We start from the raw sequence: 19,974 nt of genomic DNA, 5'->3' as shown, positions 1-19,974 counted from the left end.
CACCTGAGGGAAGCATGGAGAAGGCAATCAGTGCAGGAATCTAAGGAAATGGGAAGTCGCCTCTGCACGTCACTCAGGGAGAATGATGCCACTTCCTCTGCTACAATCTTGTCCTCCACAGAACTCATGGAATCATGTCATGAAGAAAGGTAGGATGACCCTCCTACAGAACCATACCTGAGGTCACCACAGCCTTTGCCCCCAACCCTCACATCTCCACCCTAGTCACGGAGCAGTGTGTCCACTGTCAGAGACGTCCCAGGCAACATGTCATGAGTGACACATTGCTGCTGTGAGCCTTCTTTGCCCAGTTCATCCAAAGAAGGTTCTAGAACAGCCACAGCTAAAGGGAGTCACTCAAGCGCTTTGTGGGAACAGCCTCCTGGGAGCCTAGCAGCTGATCCCTGACCTTTGAGGGGAGTGCAGAGGATGCATGGAGCAGGCAGGCTGAAGTCTGTGTGGAGTGGAGGACTACAAGTACTTGATGGGATGAAGTCCAGTCAACCATGCATGTGACAGTCATGTGACATGTGCCAGGGCTTCTCTGATCCTTGGCATCCTCTTCTGAGTTGTGGGAAGGTTGGTGCGATGTAGAAAGTCTCCTTCAGAAACTGGAGTACCTTTGGAGTCACTGTCTAGGGGAGGGAGACGACCACCCAGGAAGCCCAGGGTAGTTACAGACTCGGCAGCAGCGAGCAGGCCAGGGTGAGAGTGTCCTCTGGGCCTTGGTTCTGCTGGATGCTGTGAAGAGTCCCTGAAGGACAAGAAGAGGACAAAGAGCAGATGGTGGTGGGGACACCGAGCTAGGGCTGGGACGGAATGTATTTCTTCATCACCTCCATCCTCGCTGTGTCTGAAGTGAGCAGAAACTGACCACTTCTGTGCCTGAGGTTATTAGAGAGAGGGGGAGACAGACAGACAGACAGACAGACAGACAGACAGACAACCAGCATGGTGAGAGACACAATGAGAAACAGATGATGATGAGGAGGGCAGGAGTGGAGGAAATCTGGAGGTGAGGAACCAGTGATTACAGGCCACATGGGAAATGGACAAGACTGGATAAGACAGTAGGTCAAGGTGGAAGAGAGGAGAGCCCGGCATGGTGAGGTCAGTTCCATATCTTCCTGTCAAAAACGGGGCCTGGGCTCAAGGGAATGGCCATCCTGTCAGGGACCACTGGGCGGATCTTCTGCAGCGTGGGAAGGAAGAACCCAGAATGATGAAGGAAGTTGCTGGTCACAAGGAGGTGGAGGTGGGGAGGTCCTGCCCCACTCTGTCCTCCACATGAGAAGCCCCTGTGGATGACGGTCATTTTAACCCAGTTCTCTCCTGACTCCTGAGCACCCCAATGTCTCTCACAGGTCCTCCTCTTCTGCCTGATGGCTCTGCTGGTCTCACTTCTTGGAGGGAATCAGGCCATGGCTGGGATCCTGCTTCTGCTGCTGTCAGCTGCATGTCTGCAAGCTGGTGAGTTTGGGGACCTTGTTAGCAGGGACTCTGCCCTAACCACAGGAGGGGCCAGTGGGGCTGGGAAGAGCAGGCTGTCATGTGGACAGGTGTCTGCTAGAGGAGCCAGCCAGTCCTCTGTGCCCCAAGACAGAGCTCATCCTAAGAGTGGGACCATCCCAACCCTTCCTTGTCTGTCCTGTCCCATATGGGACAGTGGGACCTAAGATCAGTCCTGCCCTGTGTCCCACAGCTGCCTGCATTGATGACTCAGGAAGCTCTGGGTTGTCCTTTCCATCCCCTGCAGAGACTTCAGATTCTCCCTCATCCTTCCCAGGTAACTCAGCAAGATGTCACAGGACAAATGCTTTTGGAGTCGACCAGCCAGCACACATCTCTGGTGTCCAGGGCGGCTCCATCGAGATCCCCTTCTCCTTCTACTTCCCCCCGGAGTTGGCAAAGGATCCACAGATGAGGATTCTCTGGAGATGGAAGCACTTCCATGGGAAATTCATCTACAACTCTTCCTAGGGTTACATATATGAACATTTCAAGAACCGGCTCATCCTGAACTGGACACAGCCTCAGACATCTGGAGTCCTCAGAATCCTGAACTTGAAGAAGAAGGACCAGACAGTGTACTTCTGCCGAGTTCAACTGAGCATAAAAAACTGCACGGAGATGTGGCAGTCAATCAGTGGGACGCAACTCACCATCACCCATGGTGAGCACATCCCAGGTCAGGCCCTGGTGGCCCTGGCTTCTTATTATAAAGATACCATACATGTCATTAGCGATCCTACACTTCTGTTTCTTCCCTCAGATTCCTCTCATGTGTTCTGTCCCCTCCCCAGAGCTCTGACAACTCCACCTTTCCTCTTCCCCACAATCATCCACAAGCCTTAGTTGCTCTCTCTGAGCTGCCCCTCATTGGCCTCAGATCCACCTCACCCCCAGCCTCAGCTCTTCCCAGATGGCCCAGTCTCCTGCTCCTTTCTCCAAACTGACTACCGCCCTGCCCACCCCACCCTCGTTGACACAAATCCACGTGGATCTGACCTCTCCAGGACAGAGCGGCCTTCACCTGGTCCCGTGTCAGGGTCTCCGTTAGATCTAGACTTTACACCATATCTCGTGCCTTCCACAGTAGGTGCCTTCTGGTCACGTGAACCCCTCCTCCTCTGGGTCCCCCCACTTCACCAGTCTCTAGACACATCCCTCACCTCTCCCTGCCCCAGTTTCTTTTCTACTTCCTCATTTCCCTCTTCCTCTCCTTCCTCCCCATCCCCATCTTTCCCACACAGACCCTCATGTTCTCACCATGATCAGGTTCTCTGGTCACTTCTCCTCCTCCATGGCAGCTGTAACTGCAGCTTCCACACAGAGTGCACACAGGCCCAGCCTAGTCACTGTGTGGACATTACCCCGGCCACCCGTCACCACTGCTGGGCACTCTTGTGGTCATTATACAGAGAGACACAGACACCAGCAGAATTCAACACCTGCCCAAGGTCATGCTGGTGAGGAACAGGCCTCAGACGGGACCCTTTACCTCCAAGCATCTCTGTCAGTAAACACATGGCCTCTGTGGAGTTCACGCTGTTGCTTGCCTTTTCTTTTATCTTGATTTTCTAGAACATGTATATATGTTGTACTCAAGTGCACACATATGTGTGCATTTGTGTGTGTGTGTGTATGTGTGTGTGTGTGTGTGTGTGTGTGTGTGTGTGTGTGTGTGTGTACATATATTCCATTTTTGTTCGTGGGAAGGCCAGAAGTGGACATTAGGGTTCCTCCTCTAATAAGACCCACCTTATTCCCTTGAGGCAGGGTCTCTCACTGAACCTGGAGCTCACTGTTTAGGGCTAGGCTGATGGGTTGTAAAGCCCCATTGATCCTCTTGTCTCCCATGGTGTTGCAGTTACAGGTGCTCATGCGTTCTGTCTTAAAAATAAGGTGCATGACATCTGAGGAAGGGAACACTTAAGATTAGCCTCACATGCTGGCGCTGGTAGAGCACACCTTTAATCCCAGCACTCAGGAGACAGAGTCAGGTGGATCTGTGTGAGTTCAAGGCCAGCATGGTCTACTGAGTGATATCCAGGACAGGTTCCAAAACTAAAAGGAGAAACCCTGTTTGGAAAAAACAAAACAAAACAAAAATCAGCCATACACACACACACACACACACACACACACACACACACACACTCATGCGCCATTATGTGTGTGCCAAAAGTTAATAAAAAATACTTTTAAAAAATAAAATATAAAATTAATAGTCAAATAAAAATCACTTATCATTTATTATATCACCAATTCTCAACAGTGCCAGTGATAAATTGGTTTGTCCTTTCCAGGTTAGACCCACCCGCCTCCCCCTGACAAACCACTCCTCATCTTAACCCTGTGCTTGTTCAGAATAAACTCCACAGCCAGAGCTGACAGGCACCTTACACCTGCATTTCCTGTGTCCCCTACATGTTTCCCTAAAGGTTTCTGTTCTTCCACCTCCTCCCTCTTCCTCCTTTCCTAATGTCTCCAGCCTTGGCAATAATCTATTAGGTGCTTGTAGAACAATCAATCTAAGGCAGCCATGCCTTTCTCTGCTTCAGGCAGACACACCATGTTTTTTTTCTTGTCCCCAGGGCCACGTGCACACTAGACAAGGGCTCTGTCATTGACTTACACCTCACCTCCACTATGAGTTCTTCCATCAGAATTTTTTCATCACTAATTTTAAAAATTAATTCATTAACTGAATATTCCTGCCCATTGTTTTTAAAATATTAAAATTAACATTATGAAGGCATTTTTCTTTTTTTTTTCCATTTCTTGAAGACAGAGTCTCATGTGTCCATGCAGGTCTCAAATTTACTGTATAACTAAAGATGGCCTTGAACTCTTTCCCAAGAGCTGGGACCAAAAGGGCATTTCACCACACCTGTATCCATTGCTTGAGATAGACTCAGGGCCTCATGCACCCTAGGCAAGCACTCCACCACTGAGCTGCATCCACAGACCTCAAAAAAAATGTTTTATCTAAGCAAAATATCCTCATTTAGGACAAAGATATCACACCCGGAGAAATATGTGCAACATGTTTTAAAAAGAACCCTGTGGTTGGCTTATTAATTCTCTTTCCATAATTTCAATTTTGTAGCCAAATCAATAGTACTCTCCTTTGCACGTTTTCTCTTTCATGTCTAAGCAAAAAGACCCCTAGTGATCTCTCTCTCTCTCTCTCTCTCTCTCTCTCTCTCTCTCTCTCTCTCTCTCTCTCTCTGTCTCTCTCTTTCTCTCTCTTCCTATGTTTCCTTTGATGAGTCTTTCTCTGGGCTGAACTCACAAAGTGGGCTAGGACAGCTGTCGGGGAGCCACAGGGATCTGCCTATTTTCCCCTTGAAGTGCTGGGATTACAAGTGCATGGCAACACACACAGGTCCCTGAGGATGCTGGGAAGAGGAAGGGTTGAGTCAGGAGTCCTCAGGCAGATGCAGAAGACACAAAATGAGACTAAGAAAAGGTACCAAGTTAAACATGGATAAGAATTATGGGTTAATTTAAGTGTAAGAGCAAGTTAGTAATAAGCCTGAGCTACCAGCAGAGCATTTATATATAATTGTATTAATATATATAATATAATGTATATTAATTATGTAAGTCTCTGAGTGTTAATTTGGGAAGCAGCTGCCAGGTATTTGGGAGCTGCTGAAGGGACAAAAACTTCCACTTACACCAAAACCCCACACTGCTCTTCCACAGGAAGTGCCCGACTCCTGTGACAGCAGCATGGCTACAGGGTCCAGTCCCTGCTATTGGGGGAAATCGAGTTGGCACTGCAGGAGACTGATTGCGGCATCCTGGACAGAAATTATCCCACAGCAGGGATCCTATGAGGATTCAATAGAGGACGTGAAACTAGAACAGAGCCCATGACCTGGGATACAGGGCCAGCAGGTGTCCTAGTTGGAGTTTTTATTGCTGTAAAAAAAACTCCATGACCAAAGAATTTAGGGAAGAAAAGGTTTATTTGGCTTACACTTCCCAATCATGTTCAATGCTGACTACCTTCGTCTCTTCCCAGCCCCCAAGACCACCTCTCCAAGCACTACTACTGCAAATTCTGCACTCACCAGAACTGCTCTTACAGGTACAGATTGGAAGAAGAGTGGGAAGAATCAGACCCTGAATCTGGGAACCAAAGTTGGGTTGGCAGTGGCTGCTGCTGTACTCCTGGCTGGCGTTTTGGGATTGATAGTGTTCCTCGGGTGGAGGAGAAGGAAAGGTAAGTGGTCCAAGAGTGCACCCCATCAACAGAGTCCTCAAAGGGGATTGTGACAGGGCAGATGCGAGGGCTCAGGGATAGCTGAGTCAGAAAAGTGCTTGAGTCCTGGACATGGTCCTCTAACCTTAGACCTGGATGGAAGCAGGTCAGCTAGAGAGAACAGTTTCTGGGCAGTGTCTCTGTGAGAGGTGAAGGGCGGTGCTGTGGCCTGTTCAGCAGCTGGATTCTGACATTACAGTCTTAGGGTGCAGAGAACAGACTGGAGGGGGACCAGGCTGTGCCACTTTGCCACAGTGGGGCTGCACATGAAGATGAATGGTCAGTCCCGGGAATATGTCGAGGCAAAAGTTTTCAGACTTTGTGATGAGCCTTGTGTGGTAGTGCATGTCTGTAACTCCAGAGTGTGGAAGGGGCAGACAGGAGGATCAGTAGTTCAAAGTCGTCCTTGGGTGCGGAAGACCCCAAACCAACAGTGATTAGATGGATGACATGGGGACCAGGGAACAGGAACAAGTCTAAGTGTGCTGAAAAACACTCTGGTGAAACAACCAAGCCATATAGGGACTGAAACAGGAAATCTGTTTGAGAGTGTGTAATGGCGGTTACTTCTCCACTGCGGTGATAAAACTTCATAATCAAAAGTAACTTGTAAAATGAAGACTTTGATTTGTCTTGCGGAACCAGAAGGAAGGTTAATAGTGGAGGGGCAGCTGAAGCAGGACACTGAGAAGTCACATCTTCAACACATGCAGAAAACCCAGGGAGAAAGCTGGAAGTGAGGAAGAGCAATACGTTCTCAAAACTCACCTCCAGTGACACATAACTCTTCCAGAAGGCTGCACCTCCTAAATGGTCAATAACCTCCCAAATACAACAAAGATTACAAATAGGTGAGCCTGTTATGAAGATTTTCATTCAAATCTAACCCTAACCTAACCCAAACAATTAAAAAATGAAAACAATTTAATTGTTTGGGTTAGTTAGGAGTGGGCTAACCAGCTGAGTTGAGGATCTATTTGACGTGCCTGTGTGGATCTCACAGAGCTGTCAAAAAACAAACAAACAAACAAAGTGTATTTGTAAGTCAAAAGAAAAAAAGAGAGAGATGGTTCAGGAGTTAAGAGCACTTGCTGTTCTGGCAGAGGACCCAAGTTCAGTCCCAGCACCCATATGGAGCAGCTCACAACCTCCTGTAACTCTAGCTTCAGGCACCCAGCGCTCTCTTCTGGCCCCTTGGGCATGGGAACAGGATGGCATACACAATCATGCACACATATATACACACACAAATGAAAATAAATCTCTAAAACTAAAATTATAATCTAAAAACACTTAGGGAAGGCCAGTGGACAGTGGCACACGCCTTTAATCCTGTCACACAGGAGGCAGAGCCAGGTGGATCTCTGTGAGTTCAAGGCCAGCCTGGACTACAGAGCAAGCTCCAGGACACCCCAAAAAAAACTACACAGAGAAACTCTGTCGCCAGGAAAAAAGAAAAAAATAGGGAAAAAAGCCTAAACTAAAGCACCAAATGACGTGTTCTCCAAAACACAGTGGCTGACATTGTTGAAAGAATGAGGAAGCAGGTGAGTAGGAATCATCTCATTCTTAAAGTGGAAAAATTAGTTCTGATGTCTATATTAGGAGGCTGGAGAGATGACTCATTGGTTAACAGCACTGACTGCTCTTGCAGAGGACCAGGCTTTGATTCCAGCACCCATACAATGTTTCACAATAACCTGTAACTGCTGTTCCAGGGGATCTGACGCCCTCTTCTGACTGCCACAGGGACCAGACACATGTGTGGCAATCGGACATACCAGCAGGCAAATAGTCATACAATGAAAATGAGTTAAGGTTTTTTTAAAAAAAGATGTCTGTACTACAAAAATAATCAGTAAATTCAATATAATTCTTATCTAAAGTACAATGGGAGTTTTGTAAAAACAATTCATCTTCTCAAATTCACGTACATTCTGGAAAACAAAATGAGATGAAATAACAACAAAAATGGCCAATAAAGAAGCACTCCCGCTGCCTGATCCCAGAGTTTATCAAAGTTGCAACAGGAGGCTGGAGGGATGGCTCCGCAGTTAAGAGCACTGGCTGCTCTGGCAGAGAACCTGAGTTCTGCTCCAGCACCCACATCAGGTAGTTTACAACCGCCTGTAACTCTGGCTGCAGCCATATCGATCGAAGCCCTCTCCTGAATCCCACAGGCATCTGCTCTCATGGCATCCACACCAAAAGAGGTGCAGATAATTTTCTTAAAGCAAAGCAAAACAAAACAACATCAACAAAAAACTTTTAGAGCTACAGTAGCTAAATAAATATAAAGAAATGAATGAACAATAGATTTTTTTAAAAGCTACAGTAGCCGTCAGAGGGTAAAGTGAGTCAGTGTGGAAGCCTGGGAGCCACATGGTGGAAAAAATCAACTCCTGCAAGTTGTCCTCTGACTTCCATACAAACTGTGGCACACCCCCGACCATATAATAAATAAGTGACAATTTTAAAAAGCTACACTAAATGAAAAGAGAATAGTATGCACCAGGACAAATAGATCAGTAGAGTGAAATATAATCCAGAAAAAGGCGGTCTCTAAAGGCACACAAAGGAAGGTAGATGAATGCAGAGTAGATGAGGCAGGTGTGGAGTGCGGGGAACTCAAGGTTGGTGAAGGAAGCAGAGGAGACAGGGGTGGACATGGACCTAGCAGAGATCTGGGGAGGTTGCTGTGTAGGACACAGCCCAGCAGAGGGAGCTCAGGCTCCTCTAGACTGCCTGGGGCAGGTTCTCTGCTCCCCTGTCCTCTGAAGGTGGTCTGAACACACAGGACAGCTGAGAGGGATGATGGAGGATCAGCACTGATGTCACACTGACACTGTTTCTTCCCCACAGGACAGAGGACTAAAGCCGAAACCCCAGCCAGGTGAGCACCATCCGGGTCCTCTGTGAGAGCAGTCAGTGCTCTTAACCACTGAGCCATCTCTCCATCCCCTTCAAATAACATAAAAAAAGGAGAACCACACTCAGGACTCTTCACATCTCCCTAACGACTGACTCATCCTGTCTGCTCCCTCCTTGTCCTCTATGACCTCAGGCTCCTCAGGGCACCAGATTCTCAGTGACAAGGAGTGCAGAGGGTCTCAGGAGTCTCCTTCCCAGAACAACACCCCCTTTAGGCCTCAGACTTCCTCCCTCTCTCCTTCCATTTCCTGGGCTTCCCTCTCTGTCTCTGGTTCCTCTCAGCCTTGAACATCCGCCTGGATTCAACAGCTCTCCCATCTTTTCCTTCCTTCTCTCTGTCTGTCTCTATGGTCAGTGAGCCCCGCTGCCCCAGAATCCTTTGTTCCAGATCTTTCACATCTCTGCCCTTTTCTATCCACCTCCCAACCTCTCCACCCTTCTCTCCTGCCTCTTCTTTTCCTACTGTACATGGCCTGCTCTGACCCTTCCTCCTCCAACCCCTTTTTTTTTTTGAGAAAGAGTCTCGTTTAGCCCAGGCTGGCCTCGACCTCACTCTGTAGCCAAAAATGAACTTGAACTTCTGATCTTTTGCCTCCACCTCCCAACTGTTGGAAGGACAGGCATTGTACCACACCAGGTATATGACATGCTGGGATGGAACCCAGGGCCTTGTTCATATAACTCAAGCATCCACTAGCCACACTGCATCCCAGTTTCCTCCCTCTCTCCTCTCCCTGGGGCTTTTCTGACCAGATGCCCTTCCTCCAGTCCTGCTGACTCAATTCAGGTTTTATGGGCGGTTGTTTTGTTTTGTTCAGACAGAGTCTTGTAATGGTTTGGAACTCACCAATTAGACCAGGTTGGTTGGCCAGTGAACACAGAAGTCCCCTGTCTCCACCTCCTGAGCACTGAGATTACAAGCATGCACCACAGTGCCCTGTTCTGTGTGTGTTGCTACTGTTCCTGTGTGTGTACATGTTCAGGTGCACATCCACATGTGCCCAGTGTGTGGAAGCCAGAGATCAATGGTGTGTCTTCCTAAATTGCTCTCCAATCTATTTGGTGTTCCTGAATGAATGGGTGTGTGTGTGTGTGTGTGTGTGTGTGTGTGTGTGTGTGTGTGTGTGTGTGTGTCTGCACCTGTGCATGTGTGTGGAAGCCAGAGGTCTATGTGGTGACTCCCCTCAGTTTCTCCCACCGTTATTTAATATTTATTTTGAGGCAGGGTCTCTCACTAACCTGAGTTCATCAGTTGGGCCAGGCTGCCCAGACAATGAGCTTCAGGGATCCTCGTCTCCCCACCACCACTTTCCAGGCACATCGTGTCCAGATTTTTTCACATGGGTCCTTGGGGATCCAAATCTGGGTCTTTGTGTTTGTGAAGTGGGCACTTTGCCAGCTGAACCATCTGTCCAGCCCTCCACTTTATCTTTTGAGACAGAGTTTTTCACTGAATCTAGAGCTCACCTGTTAGTCCAGGCTGGCCAGTGAACTCCAGGAATTTATCTGCCTGTCTCTGCTTCTCCAGCATCCAGCGTTCTGTGGATCCTGTCTCTGCAATCAGGACTTCGTGTTTATGTGAAACTTACTTTCCTAACTGAGCCATCTCTGTAGCCCAGCACCTAATGTCTTAACTCTTTCCAATCCAGAATCTGATATGTTGTCCATTTGTTCCTATGCAGGGACCTCATTGAAAACAGTGAGAATGTTGAACCTGAAGGTAAAATCTGCCAGCTTCCTATTTCCCCACCTGGCTCTGCCTTCTTCTCCCAAGACCCCACACTTACATAAGCATCCCTCAGTATTTTCTCCCTTCCTCCCTTCACTCTGTCCCTCCTTTGTAACCAAGGTCCTCATCTCACTGTTGGAACTCCCAGCCATCTGTCTCCCTTCCTGTCACAGCTTAACTTCAGCACTCCATGTTCCTTTTCTCTAGGGCAATATATGGACCCCAAAGAGAACCCCAAGGTAAGCCACTCAGAGTCAGGCCTGAGGGAAGTTAAAGGGATGTTGAAGAAGGAGGCAGAAGGGTGGAGATTGGAGGTTTGGGCAGGACATTCAGACTGCAGCTGCTGCAGGTGTGGGCAGGACACTCAGGCTGCAGCTGCTGCAGGTGTGGGCAGAACACTCAGCCTGCAGCTGCTGCAGGTGTGGGCAGGACACTCAGGCTGCAGCTGCTGCAGGTGTGGGCAGGACACTCAGCCTGCAGCTACTGCAGGTGTTACAGGACACTCAGGCTGCAGCTGCTGCAGATGTGGGAAACACACTCAGGCTGCAGCTGCTGCTTTATGGTGGCCACAGCTACACTGCTGCCATCTAACCTCTTGTCCCTACAGGATAACAACATCATGTACACCTCCATTGCCCTCTCAAGCTCAGTCTCCCCAGGAACACCACCCTGCCAGCCCGTCCATGGGAACCCCCAGGAAGAGACTGTGTACTCCATTGTAAAGGCCAAATGAGTGGGTCTGGGTGACGATCTCAGAGTCACCTGTGTTTCTAGTAGGAAGACTCCCAGCTTCCACTGATACCCACAGCCAGAGACAAAAATTCATGGGTCACTGATACCCATGGCCAGAGACAGAAATTCACATGTCAGGGCGTTTGAGCTCAGAGAAACTGAAAAACTCCCAGTGTCCTTTTCTAACTTCCTAAAATTTCTTTACAAAATAAAACAATCCACAGAATTTGCCTAAATGAATCTAATTAAGAGTTACTCATGTGACCCTTAACTTCTGGTCCTCTAAGATCCCCTCCTCTATCACTTTTTTCTAGCTGCCCAAGGCAGGGGATGCCCCAAATGCTGGCAGCCAGTCTACACGATGTACACCCACATCTGGGAGGGTAATAACCAGTACACAGTGACTGGTTCCCATGGACCACCACACTGGACATCGGCAACAACCCTAGATAGATGTGTGAGACAGGGAACTAAACACCAGATGGTCACAATGCTTTCCGAAGGCCATGTTGCTCCCAGGTAGTAGGAGAGTCAGGACTCACAGATATGCTTTTCTGAAGGTTCCCCAGGCCTGGGTCCTGCTGCTATTCCCAGCCTCCTATACCCTCCAGAGAGGGCAGGTTGCCATAGCGACATGAAAGGAAGCACAGAAGAGAACAAAGAGCAGATGGTGGTGGGGACACCGAGCTAGGGCTGGGACTGAATGTGTTTCCTCATCACCTCCATCCTCGCTGTGTCTGAAGTGAGCAGAAACTGACCACTTCTGTGCCTGAGGTTATTAGACAGACAGACAGACAGACAACCAGTATGGTGGGAGACACAATGAGAAACAGATGATGATGAGGAGGGCAGGAGTGGAGGAAATCTGGAGGTGAGGAACCAGTGATTACAGGCCACATGGGAAATGGACAAGACTGGATAAGACAGGAGGTCAAGGTGGAAGAGAGGAGAGCCCGGCATGGTGAGGTCAGTTCCATATCTTCCTGTCAACAATGGGTTCTGGGCTCAAGGGCACAGCCATCCTGTCGGTGACCACAAGGAAGGATGTTCTGCGGTGTGGGAAGGAAGAAGCCAGAATGATGAAGTTGCTGGTCACAAGGAGGTGGAGATGGGGAGGTCCTGCCCCATTCTGTCCTCCACCTGAGAAGACTGTGGGGTTTTGTGTCCCTTTACCCTGATTCTTCCTGACTCCTGAGCACCCCAGTGTCCCTCACAGGTCCTCCTCTCCTTCCTGATAACTCTGCTGGTCTCACTTCCTGGAGGGAATCAGGCCATGGCTTGGATCCTGCTTCTGCTGCTGTCAGCTGCATGCCTGCAAGCTGGTGAGTGGTGGGGACCTTGTTAGCAGGGACTCTGCCCTAACCACAGGAGGGGCCAGTGGGGCTGGGAAGAGCAGGCTGTCATGTGGACAGGTGTCTGATAGAGGAGCCATAGTCTTCTCTGTCCTAAAAGAGCTCATCCTCAGAGTGGGTCCAGCCCAACACTTCCTTGTCTGTCCTGTCCTATATGGGACAGTGGGACATAGGGACAGTCCTGTCCTGTGTCCCATCCTTCCCTGTGGATGATGGCTCAACCAAAACTCTGGGTTGTCCCTTCTATCCCCTGCAGAGATTTCAGATTTTCCCCATCCTTCCCAGGTCACTCAGTAGGACCGAACAGAGAAAGACTCTTAAATGTTATTCAGCCAATAAACCTCTCTGGTGTCGAGGGAGGCTCCATCGAGATCCCCTTCTCCTTCTACTTCCCCTGGGAGTTGGCAGAGGATCCAGATATGAGGATTCTCTGGAGATGGAAAGACTTCCATGGGGAATTTATCTACAACTCCACCCCACTTTTCATACATGAGCATTTCAAGAACCGGTTCACCCTGAACTGGACACAACCTCAGACATCCAGAGTCCTCAGAATCCTGGACTTGAAGAAGAAGGACCAGACAAAGTACTTTTGCCAATTTCAACTGAACTCAAAACGAGGCATGGAGAGTTTGCAGTCAATTGTAGGGACCCAGCTGACCATCACCCATGGTGAGCCACCCTGGCTCTGGCTTTGATTCCTCTGGCTTCCTTGTCCCCTAGATGTCACCTCAGGCTCCACACCTCTGAGATTTCTTTCATATTCCTTTCCCTTGGCTCTGTCCAGGCCTCTGCAAACAGATCTTTACCTTGTATTTGTGACAAGCCTTTGCTGCCTCCTCTGACCTTGTCTGTCACTCTCTGATAAGATGGAACCCTACATCCTCTCTATGAATCAGCATGCCCCCCCCCCTAGTCAATTTACCCCCTAACAGTCCCAAACTAACACTGCAGGCCAGGCCACTTCTCCAGGACCTCAACTGAGTGACGTCTCCAGGATGTAACTGACTCACTTGGTCCTGAGGCAGGGCTGTAGTGAGTCCCTGTATGGAGCATCTCCACACAGCTCCAACCTAAGCCCAGAACAAACAGCAGGTGCCCACTGGATGTTTTTTGAGTCCTCCAGTCCAAGTGTAAACACCCATCTAGCACCACAGTTCCCCATTTCCCCTCCTAGCTCCCCAGCCCACATCACTCACCTCTCCCTACCCACTCCCTTGTCTCCTCTCCATTTCCCAACCCCCCCTGTCTCCTTTCTTACTCTATTTCCCTCACCTCTCCCACACAAGCTCCAAGGGTCTTAGGAAATAATGTCCCCATTTTCATGATGTGGCTGCTCTGTCTTCTGATCCTTGCCTCTCCTCTGCAGCAGAAATAACTAGAGTCCCATGCACAGGGAACACTGAGGTCCAGCCTCGTCACTGTGTGACTGTTACCCCTGTGTTCTTCACATGGCCCCGCAGCAGCTGGGAGACTCTGTGCTTAGTTGTTGATCACAGTCTTGCTATGTTGCTTTTTTTAGATTTTGTATATTTTTATATTTATATTTGGTGTTTTGTTTTATTATAATACAGGGTCTAACCATTTAGCCCTGGTTATTTGGAACTCACAGAAATCTACCTGCCTCCACCTCCCAACTGCTGAGATTAGACTCAGGTGCCACCACATCCAGCAGTGGCTCTGGACTGGATTAAGCCAACCTGTGAGAGGACACCCACAGCAGAGTTCTCTGCACAGTCTCTATGGCTGCCATGTTGACCTGATGTAATGTCAACCAGCAGCTGCCAGGGCTCAGGGTCAGGAGGGAAAGGAGTTTTTTCATGGGTCTAGAGTAGTGGTTCTCAACCATTTAATACAGTTCCTCATGTTGTGGTGACTCCCAACCATAAAATTATTTTCATTGACAATTCATAACTGTACTTTTTCTACTGTTATGAATCACAATGTAAATATCTACCACTGTGGATGTGGCGAACCACAGGTTGGAAACTGTTGGTCTAGTGTTTCCAAATAAGTAAATGTTGTGGAAATTATCCTTAGTGATGTTTGTAGAGAGATGAATGTACTCTGCCCTACACTGACTAAAACTATATATTTTCTGTTATACATTTTTATGTATTCATGGTGTGTTAACATGTGGGTGGTCTGTTAATTCAGGTGTGTGTGTGTGTGTGTGTGTGTGTGTGTGTGTGTGTGTGTGTGTCTGTATGTCTGTCTGTCTGTCTGTCTGTTTCTGTGCGTGTGTGAGTGTGAGAATGTTCACATTTCTTAGTGTGCATATCGACCTGGAGGAAAACTTCAGGTGTCCTTCCCTTATTTTGAGACAGGGTCTCTTACTAGCTTCAAGTTTGCCAAGTAGACTAGGTTGACCAGTAGACCAGTGAGCCATAGACACATGCTTGTCTCCAGCTCCTCAGTACAGGGATTACATCTTACTCAGCTTGTTTGGTGTTGAGCTAAATGTGTAGAGACTGGCTGGCTTTAACTTACAGAGATCTGGGTGCCTCTGCTTCTAGGGTTAAGATTGAAGGCCACACCCAGTTCAGCAGGCTCTTGATACAGATACTAGGGATCAACCTCAGGTTCTATGGCCTGAGCAACAAACACTATGGACTGAGTCATACCTGCATGTTATCTACATCTATGACAAGAACAACAGTACTTCTGTGGCTTAGTTGTCTGTGACCAGATGACAATCTTAGGACACACCTCCAGGACAGGTGGAGAGTGTGCATTCGAGCTTGCTCTCCTGGAGTCTCAGCCTTCAGCATGTGTTCCCTCTCTGTGAAATTCTAACAGCTGTTCCCTATCCCACATCCCACAGAGGAGACAAGGTGTGACACTCACCCCATCCCTCCCTCATCCAGGGGGATCTGCTTAATCTTCATCTCTCCCAGGTATCAGGACCACCATGCAGAGCTCCTTCATAGTCACCTCTGCAGTCACCACATCTGGCCTGGAGGACACAGGGGGCCTGAGGAAAATTTCACTTGTGAACCTGGGAGCCACGATCGGGGTGGTGGTGGCCACGGCTGTGCTCATAACCCCCGTCTGTGTATTGATGGTCTTCCTCTGGAGGAAGCAAAGGTAAGTGATCCAGGACAGGCCCTCACCTGAGCTTACCCTCTGAGTTTTCTCAGCTGTGGGAGATGCAGAAGGACGAGCTTGTGCAGGACAGAGTCCAGAGAACACAAGAACAGAAAGGATGTGAACAGGGACACAATGTGTTCCTACTTTCTTTAGAGACCACCTGGAAATTATAGTAACAAATGTAGATGAACACAGAGCCTGTGAGTTCCTCAGGGGCTAAGTGTTCATTTGTAAAGAGCTGTGGCTTCTAAAGAAGGCCTGAGGTAGACCAGCATTCAGGGACAAGATATTATAGAAAGTGGAACTTATGAAAGAGAACTGTTTGACTTGGGGATATGGAATTAACACAGAAATTAAGACAATGGTGTGTAATAACCCACAGATGAAAAAAACATGTCTGGGAAGAACATACACTGAAAGGGGCAAAAAAAATTATACTAAAAACAAAACACTGTTTTTGGGAGATGGGTCAATTGGTAAATTATTTGTCCCACAAACACAAGGACATGGGTTCCATCCCAGGAACCACATAAAGTTTCGAATGTTGCCGATACTTGGACAGGCAGACATTAGGATCACTGTGCTGCCAGGCTTGCCTACTTGGTGAGCCCCAAGACATTCAGGATGATAGCAAAGGTTGTCATCTACAATCCACATGTGTGTACACTTATGCAAATGTACACATACATATACATACTGCACAATAATAATTTTTTTAAAAAATTAGAGAAATAAATGTAAGGATATTTGCAGAATGGTGCCCCGGCCAGCGGGGTGTCAACGGGGGTGACCCACCTGTGGGAGAGAATGAGAGGGATGGGGGAGACATGAGAGAAGACAGCAAGATAGTGTGTTCTGATCAAGCTGCAAATTTTATTCTCCTCAGCAAGGCTTATATAGTATGGGAGGGGGAGGGGAGGAGGGAAGGGGTGCACGACGTGCCGTACGTGCAGGTGAAGGGGGACGTGCAGGTGAGGGGCTACGTGCAAGTCGTGCAAGTCGTGAGGCTGCTAGGTGGTAAGGTCACTGGTCAGGGCCCATTGTTCTATTGCTATGCTACCTGACCTGCCTGACCTGTTCTTTATCTTTGGGGGCATCCGGTTTAGGGTAGGGGCTTGTTCTCTGGCCTAGCTAGTACTTTTCCATGGTCCATGTTTGGTCGCTGACATCTCCCCCTTCTATACGTATAGCAAAACAAAGAAAGGAGGCCCAAATGTTTTTGCCATGACGGGAGAGGGGTGACAGAGGCTCTATCCCTGATAGGTTCCATTATCGGCTGTCGGTCCATGCAGGCGTCTCCACATGCCCCGAAGGAGGCTGGAACGATGCAGTGTTTTACAGGGGGCGGGTTTGAATTCGGGAGGAAAGGGTATAGGGTCTGCATAACCGCCATGCAATAGAGCTTGTCATCCAAGGCACCCAGGACGGTGGAGCACTTTAGTCTCCCTGCCTTCTGCAGTCCCGGCTGCACCCTCAATCCCCTATGCAGTGGGCTCCAGCTCCCAGGCACAGGTGCATCCTCCCCTGGGCAGAGGGGCCTGTGCTGATATGGAGTCTTTATCTGGTTCATCGAGAACACGATCATGGAGATCCAGGCGATGGGAATGAACCTGAATTTGTTTTGCCTGAAGTTCGGCCAGCTGACCGCGCACAAATCGAGTTAGTCGAGACAAGGCCCAAGGGCCGAATGTCAAGACAAGAATGAGGCCAACCAAGGGTCCCAGAAGGGACGGCAGGAGGGTGATTAGCCAGGGAGATGCAGAGAACTAATTTTGGAACCAGCCTAGCTCTTGATCTCTTTCTTTTTTGCGCTTCTCTAAGCCTTCCCGGACTTTGGCCATGCTATCCCTTGCTACTCCTGTGTGATCAGTATAAAAGCAGCACTCTTCCTTAAGAGCGGCACACAGACCTCCTTGCTGTAAAAAGAGGAGGTTGAGCCCTTGGCGGTTTTGGAGGACCACCTCTGAAAGGGAGGTGAGGGAGGATTCAAGGGCAGAAATGCCTCGCTCAAGCTGCCCTATATCTTCATCTATGGAAATTCTAAGCTCTGAATAATGTTGATTAGATAAAACCAGGGAAGCTATGCCAGTACCGGCCCCTGCAGCTCCGGCCCCCAGGAGGACAGCCAGAATGACTACAGTCACGGGTTGGGGCATCCTACGCTTTCCTCCCTTCAATAAATTTTGCAATTGTGGGCAGTCTGACCCCACCCCCAGAGAAGAAAAAGAAAATTTGTAAGTGGGAGATATAAACTGTAGTCAGGTTGTATTCCTCCCAGTCCTTCTTGGCTTGTGGGCATTGGCAAATGTTGATCGCGCGCCATCACCGCCAGCATGATCTCCTGAAGCTTATGAGAACCTTCTTAATAGACAAAATCTTAGACATGTTAGCAATATAACAGTGGTGAACTTTATCAGAGCAAAATTATGAGTCCTTGGAGCCTCAACAAAACATCAGGATAGCCAGAAAATGAAATCTGAAATGTGTCATTTATATATCTCTCAAGTCTCATATATGTTTTGACAAAAATTAATAAAATACATTTAGAACAGATTAGTTCTAATCATATTTCTATAAGTTTTGATGAACAGTTCATCAAAAGGATCTGGAATTGTATCAATTTATTTATATTTAAGGCTCAATATTTAAGAATCTAGAGGTAAATAACAGCCTGTATTTAGACTGGCAGCTTTAGAGCGCCTTTGTCCTGCAGCTGCCAATATATGGTGTGACCAAGCAAACCAGGATTCATAAAGGCGGGTCAGTGTCCTATAAAGACATGTATCCTCCTCCCGACATTATGAAAACATCAGGGCCTTTTTAAATATCAGTGAGGAGATCATAGAGGCTTAGGTGTAACTTTGTGACTTGGCCTGGTGGTGATGAGGAATACCTGTAGTGGGGGATATGAAAAATCAAGCACCAATTCTTAAGAGCTCTTGAAGTATATGTAAGGCTGTTGTCTATATATGAGCTCCAGGCATTCCTAAAATTAAAAGGCAGTGAAAGAAATGGTGTATTACTTTTTTTTTATTTTATAACTATAAATCATAAGGACATAAGCCTCGTGGGTAAGCTTCCATAGGGAGAGAATTTATAATTGTTGAACAGACATATGAAAAGGTGTATCCTGTAGAGCTAGCTGCCATTCTATAGACTCACAAGTTTCATAGTTTGATATAAATATATCATCTGTACAATAAATGTATTATAAGATATATGTATATACATATACATGTATACATACATATGGGTTGGGGGACTGTGAGGAAGCTATAAATGACAGTTAGTTTTGATAGTTAATCTGTATATATAATGAGGAACTTTGCTCAATGAATTAGTCCTGGATAAACAGAACTCGCATTTTCTGCTCTGTATGTCAGCTTTGGCCTCCATCATGGTAGGGTGAGTAGGCAAGCTAAAAATATTTGAAATGCTGACAATCTTTAGGTTGAGGAGGTATGGTAAAGAAGCGATCCTGTATATCAATGACTTTTTTTTTTTTTATTTCTGGGGATGGCCCTGGGAGATGGCAAGCCAGGCTGTGAGACTTTCCTTGGCTTTAATAAATTTTATTTAATTTTTTAAGGACCTGTAACAGTCTATAAGCCTGATTTTCCTAAATAAAAAGATATTGGGGTAATTTAAGGGCTGGTGGGGACTTTATATGCCCAATATTTAAGTTTTTCCTCCACCAGACAGGTAGCAATTATAATTTTCTCAGCATTTAAAAGCCATTGTTTGATCCAGATAGGAGCATTAGATTTTCCTGACCTTCTGGCTACATTATTAGCTTGACCTACGCCTGTAAGAGACAAAGAGGTAATAGTCGTCTTAAGTACTTGGCCAATCTTTTTCTGAAATATAAGAAACATCTATGTTTATGTCTAGCAAGCAAATTATCTTCTTTCCCTATATTTTAAGTGTTTAGTTGTTTGGAATATTTAAATTCCTGAACCCAGAAGGCCATATCACTAGAATCCACATCAGCAGCTCCCCTAGGCGCTGCCCTATATGAATCTGAATTGTACAATGATCTTAATCTCTCCAGTAAAGTCAGAATAGCACATCCCTAGGGCAACCTTGCTTGTACAGTCGAGGAGCTACGGCCTATAATTAGCCCCAGTGTCCCTTCTGAGGAGGTCCATAGACTTTTGTATTAAGGTATACATAAGTTTATTTTTAAAGCCTATATATCTATCTCAGACCTCAATAAAAACCTTATCCATAGATCTAACTTAGGCATACATCCTCAGTATCTCTGGGTTACTTATTGAGATTTATGTATTATTTATAACATATCTAGATGTTTATATGTTATATTTCTCTATCCCAATTATTTGCATTACACATATAATAAACTA

At 47.3% G+C, this 19,974-nt stretch overlaps 1 protein-coding gene and 1 pseudogene across 2 annotated transcripts; both read left to right on the top strand.

Moving 5' to 3' along the window:
- Positions 1-1,382: 1,382 nt before the first annotated feature.
- LOC128120789 (paired immunoglobulin-like type 2 receptor alpha) lies at positions 1,383-11,169 on the top strand (annotated as a pseudogene).
- Positions 11,170-11,868: 699 nt separating this feature from the next.
- LOC128120677 (paired immunoglobulin-like type 2 receptor beta) lies at positions 11,869-15,611 on the top strand. Of its 2 annotated transcripts, XM_052754829.1 has the most exons (3): positions 11,869-12,490; positions 12,806-13,192; positions 15,418-15,611. In XM_052754829.1, the coding sequence occupies exons 1-3, from the start codon at positions 12,442-12,444 to the stop codon at positions 15,609-15,611; spliced, it is 630 nt and encodes a 209-aa protein (XP_052610789.1). In that variant the 5' UTR covers positions 11,869-12,441. The 2 variants fall into 2 exon arrangements, 1 of the variants encoding a protein (XP_052610789.1); XR_008221928.1 differs by lacking the exon at positions 12,806-13,192 and having other exon boundaries at positions 15,418-15,530.
- Positions 15,612-19,974: the final 4,363 nt, after the last annotated feature.

This window comes from Peromyscus californicus, unplaced genomic scaffold, assembly GCF_007827085.1.
Source record: "Peromyscus californicus insignis strain IS unplaced genomic scaffold, ASM782708v3 Scaffold_2__1_contigs__length_46816999, whole genome shotgun sequence".
In the NCBI taxonomy this organism is placed as follows: Eukaryota; Metazoa; Chordata; class Mammalia; order Rodentia; family Cricetidae; genus Peromyscus; species Peromyscus californicus.
Note: the sequence above shows the minus strand (reverse complement) of the source record. Positions and strands in the feature narration are given on the sequence as shown.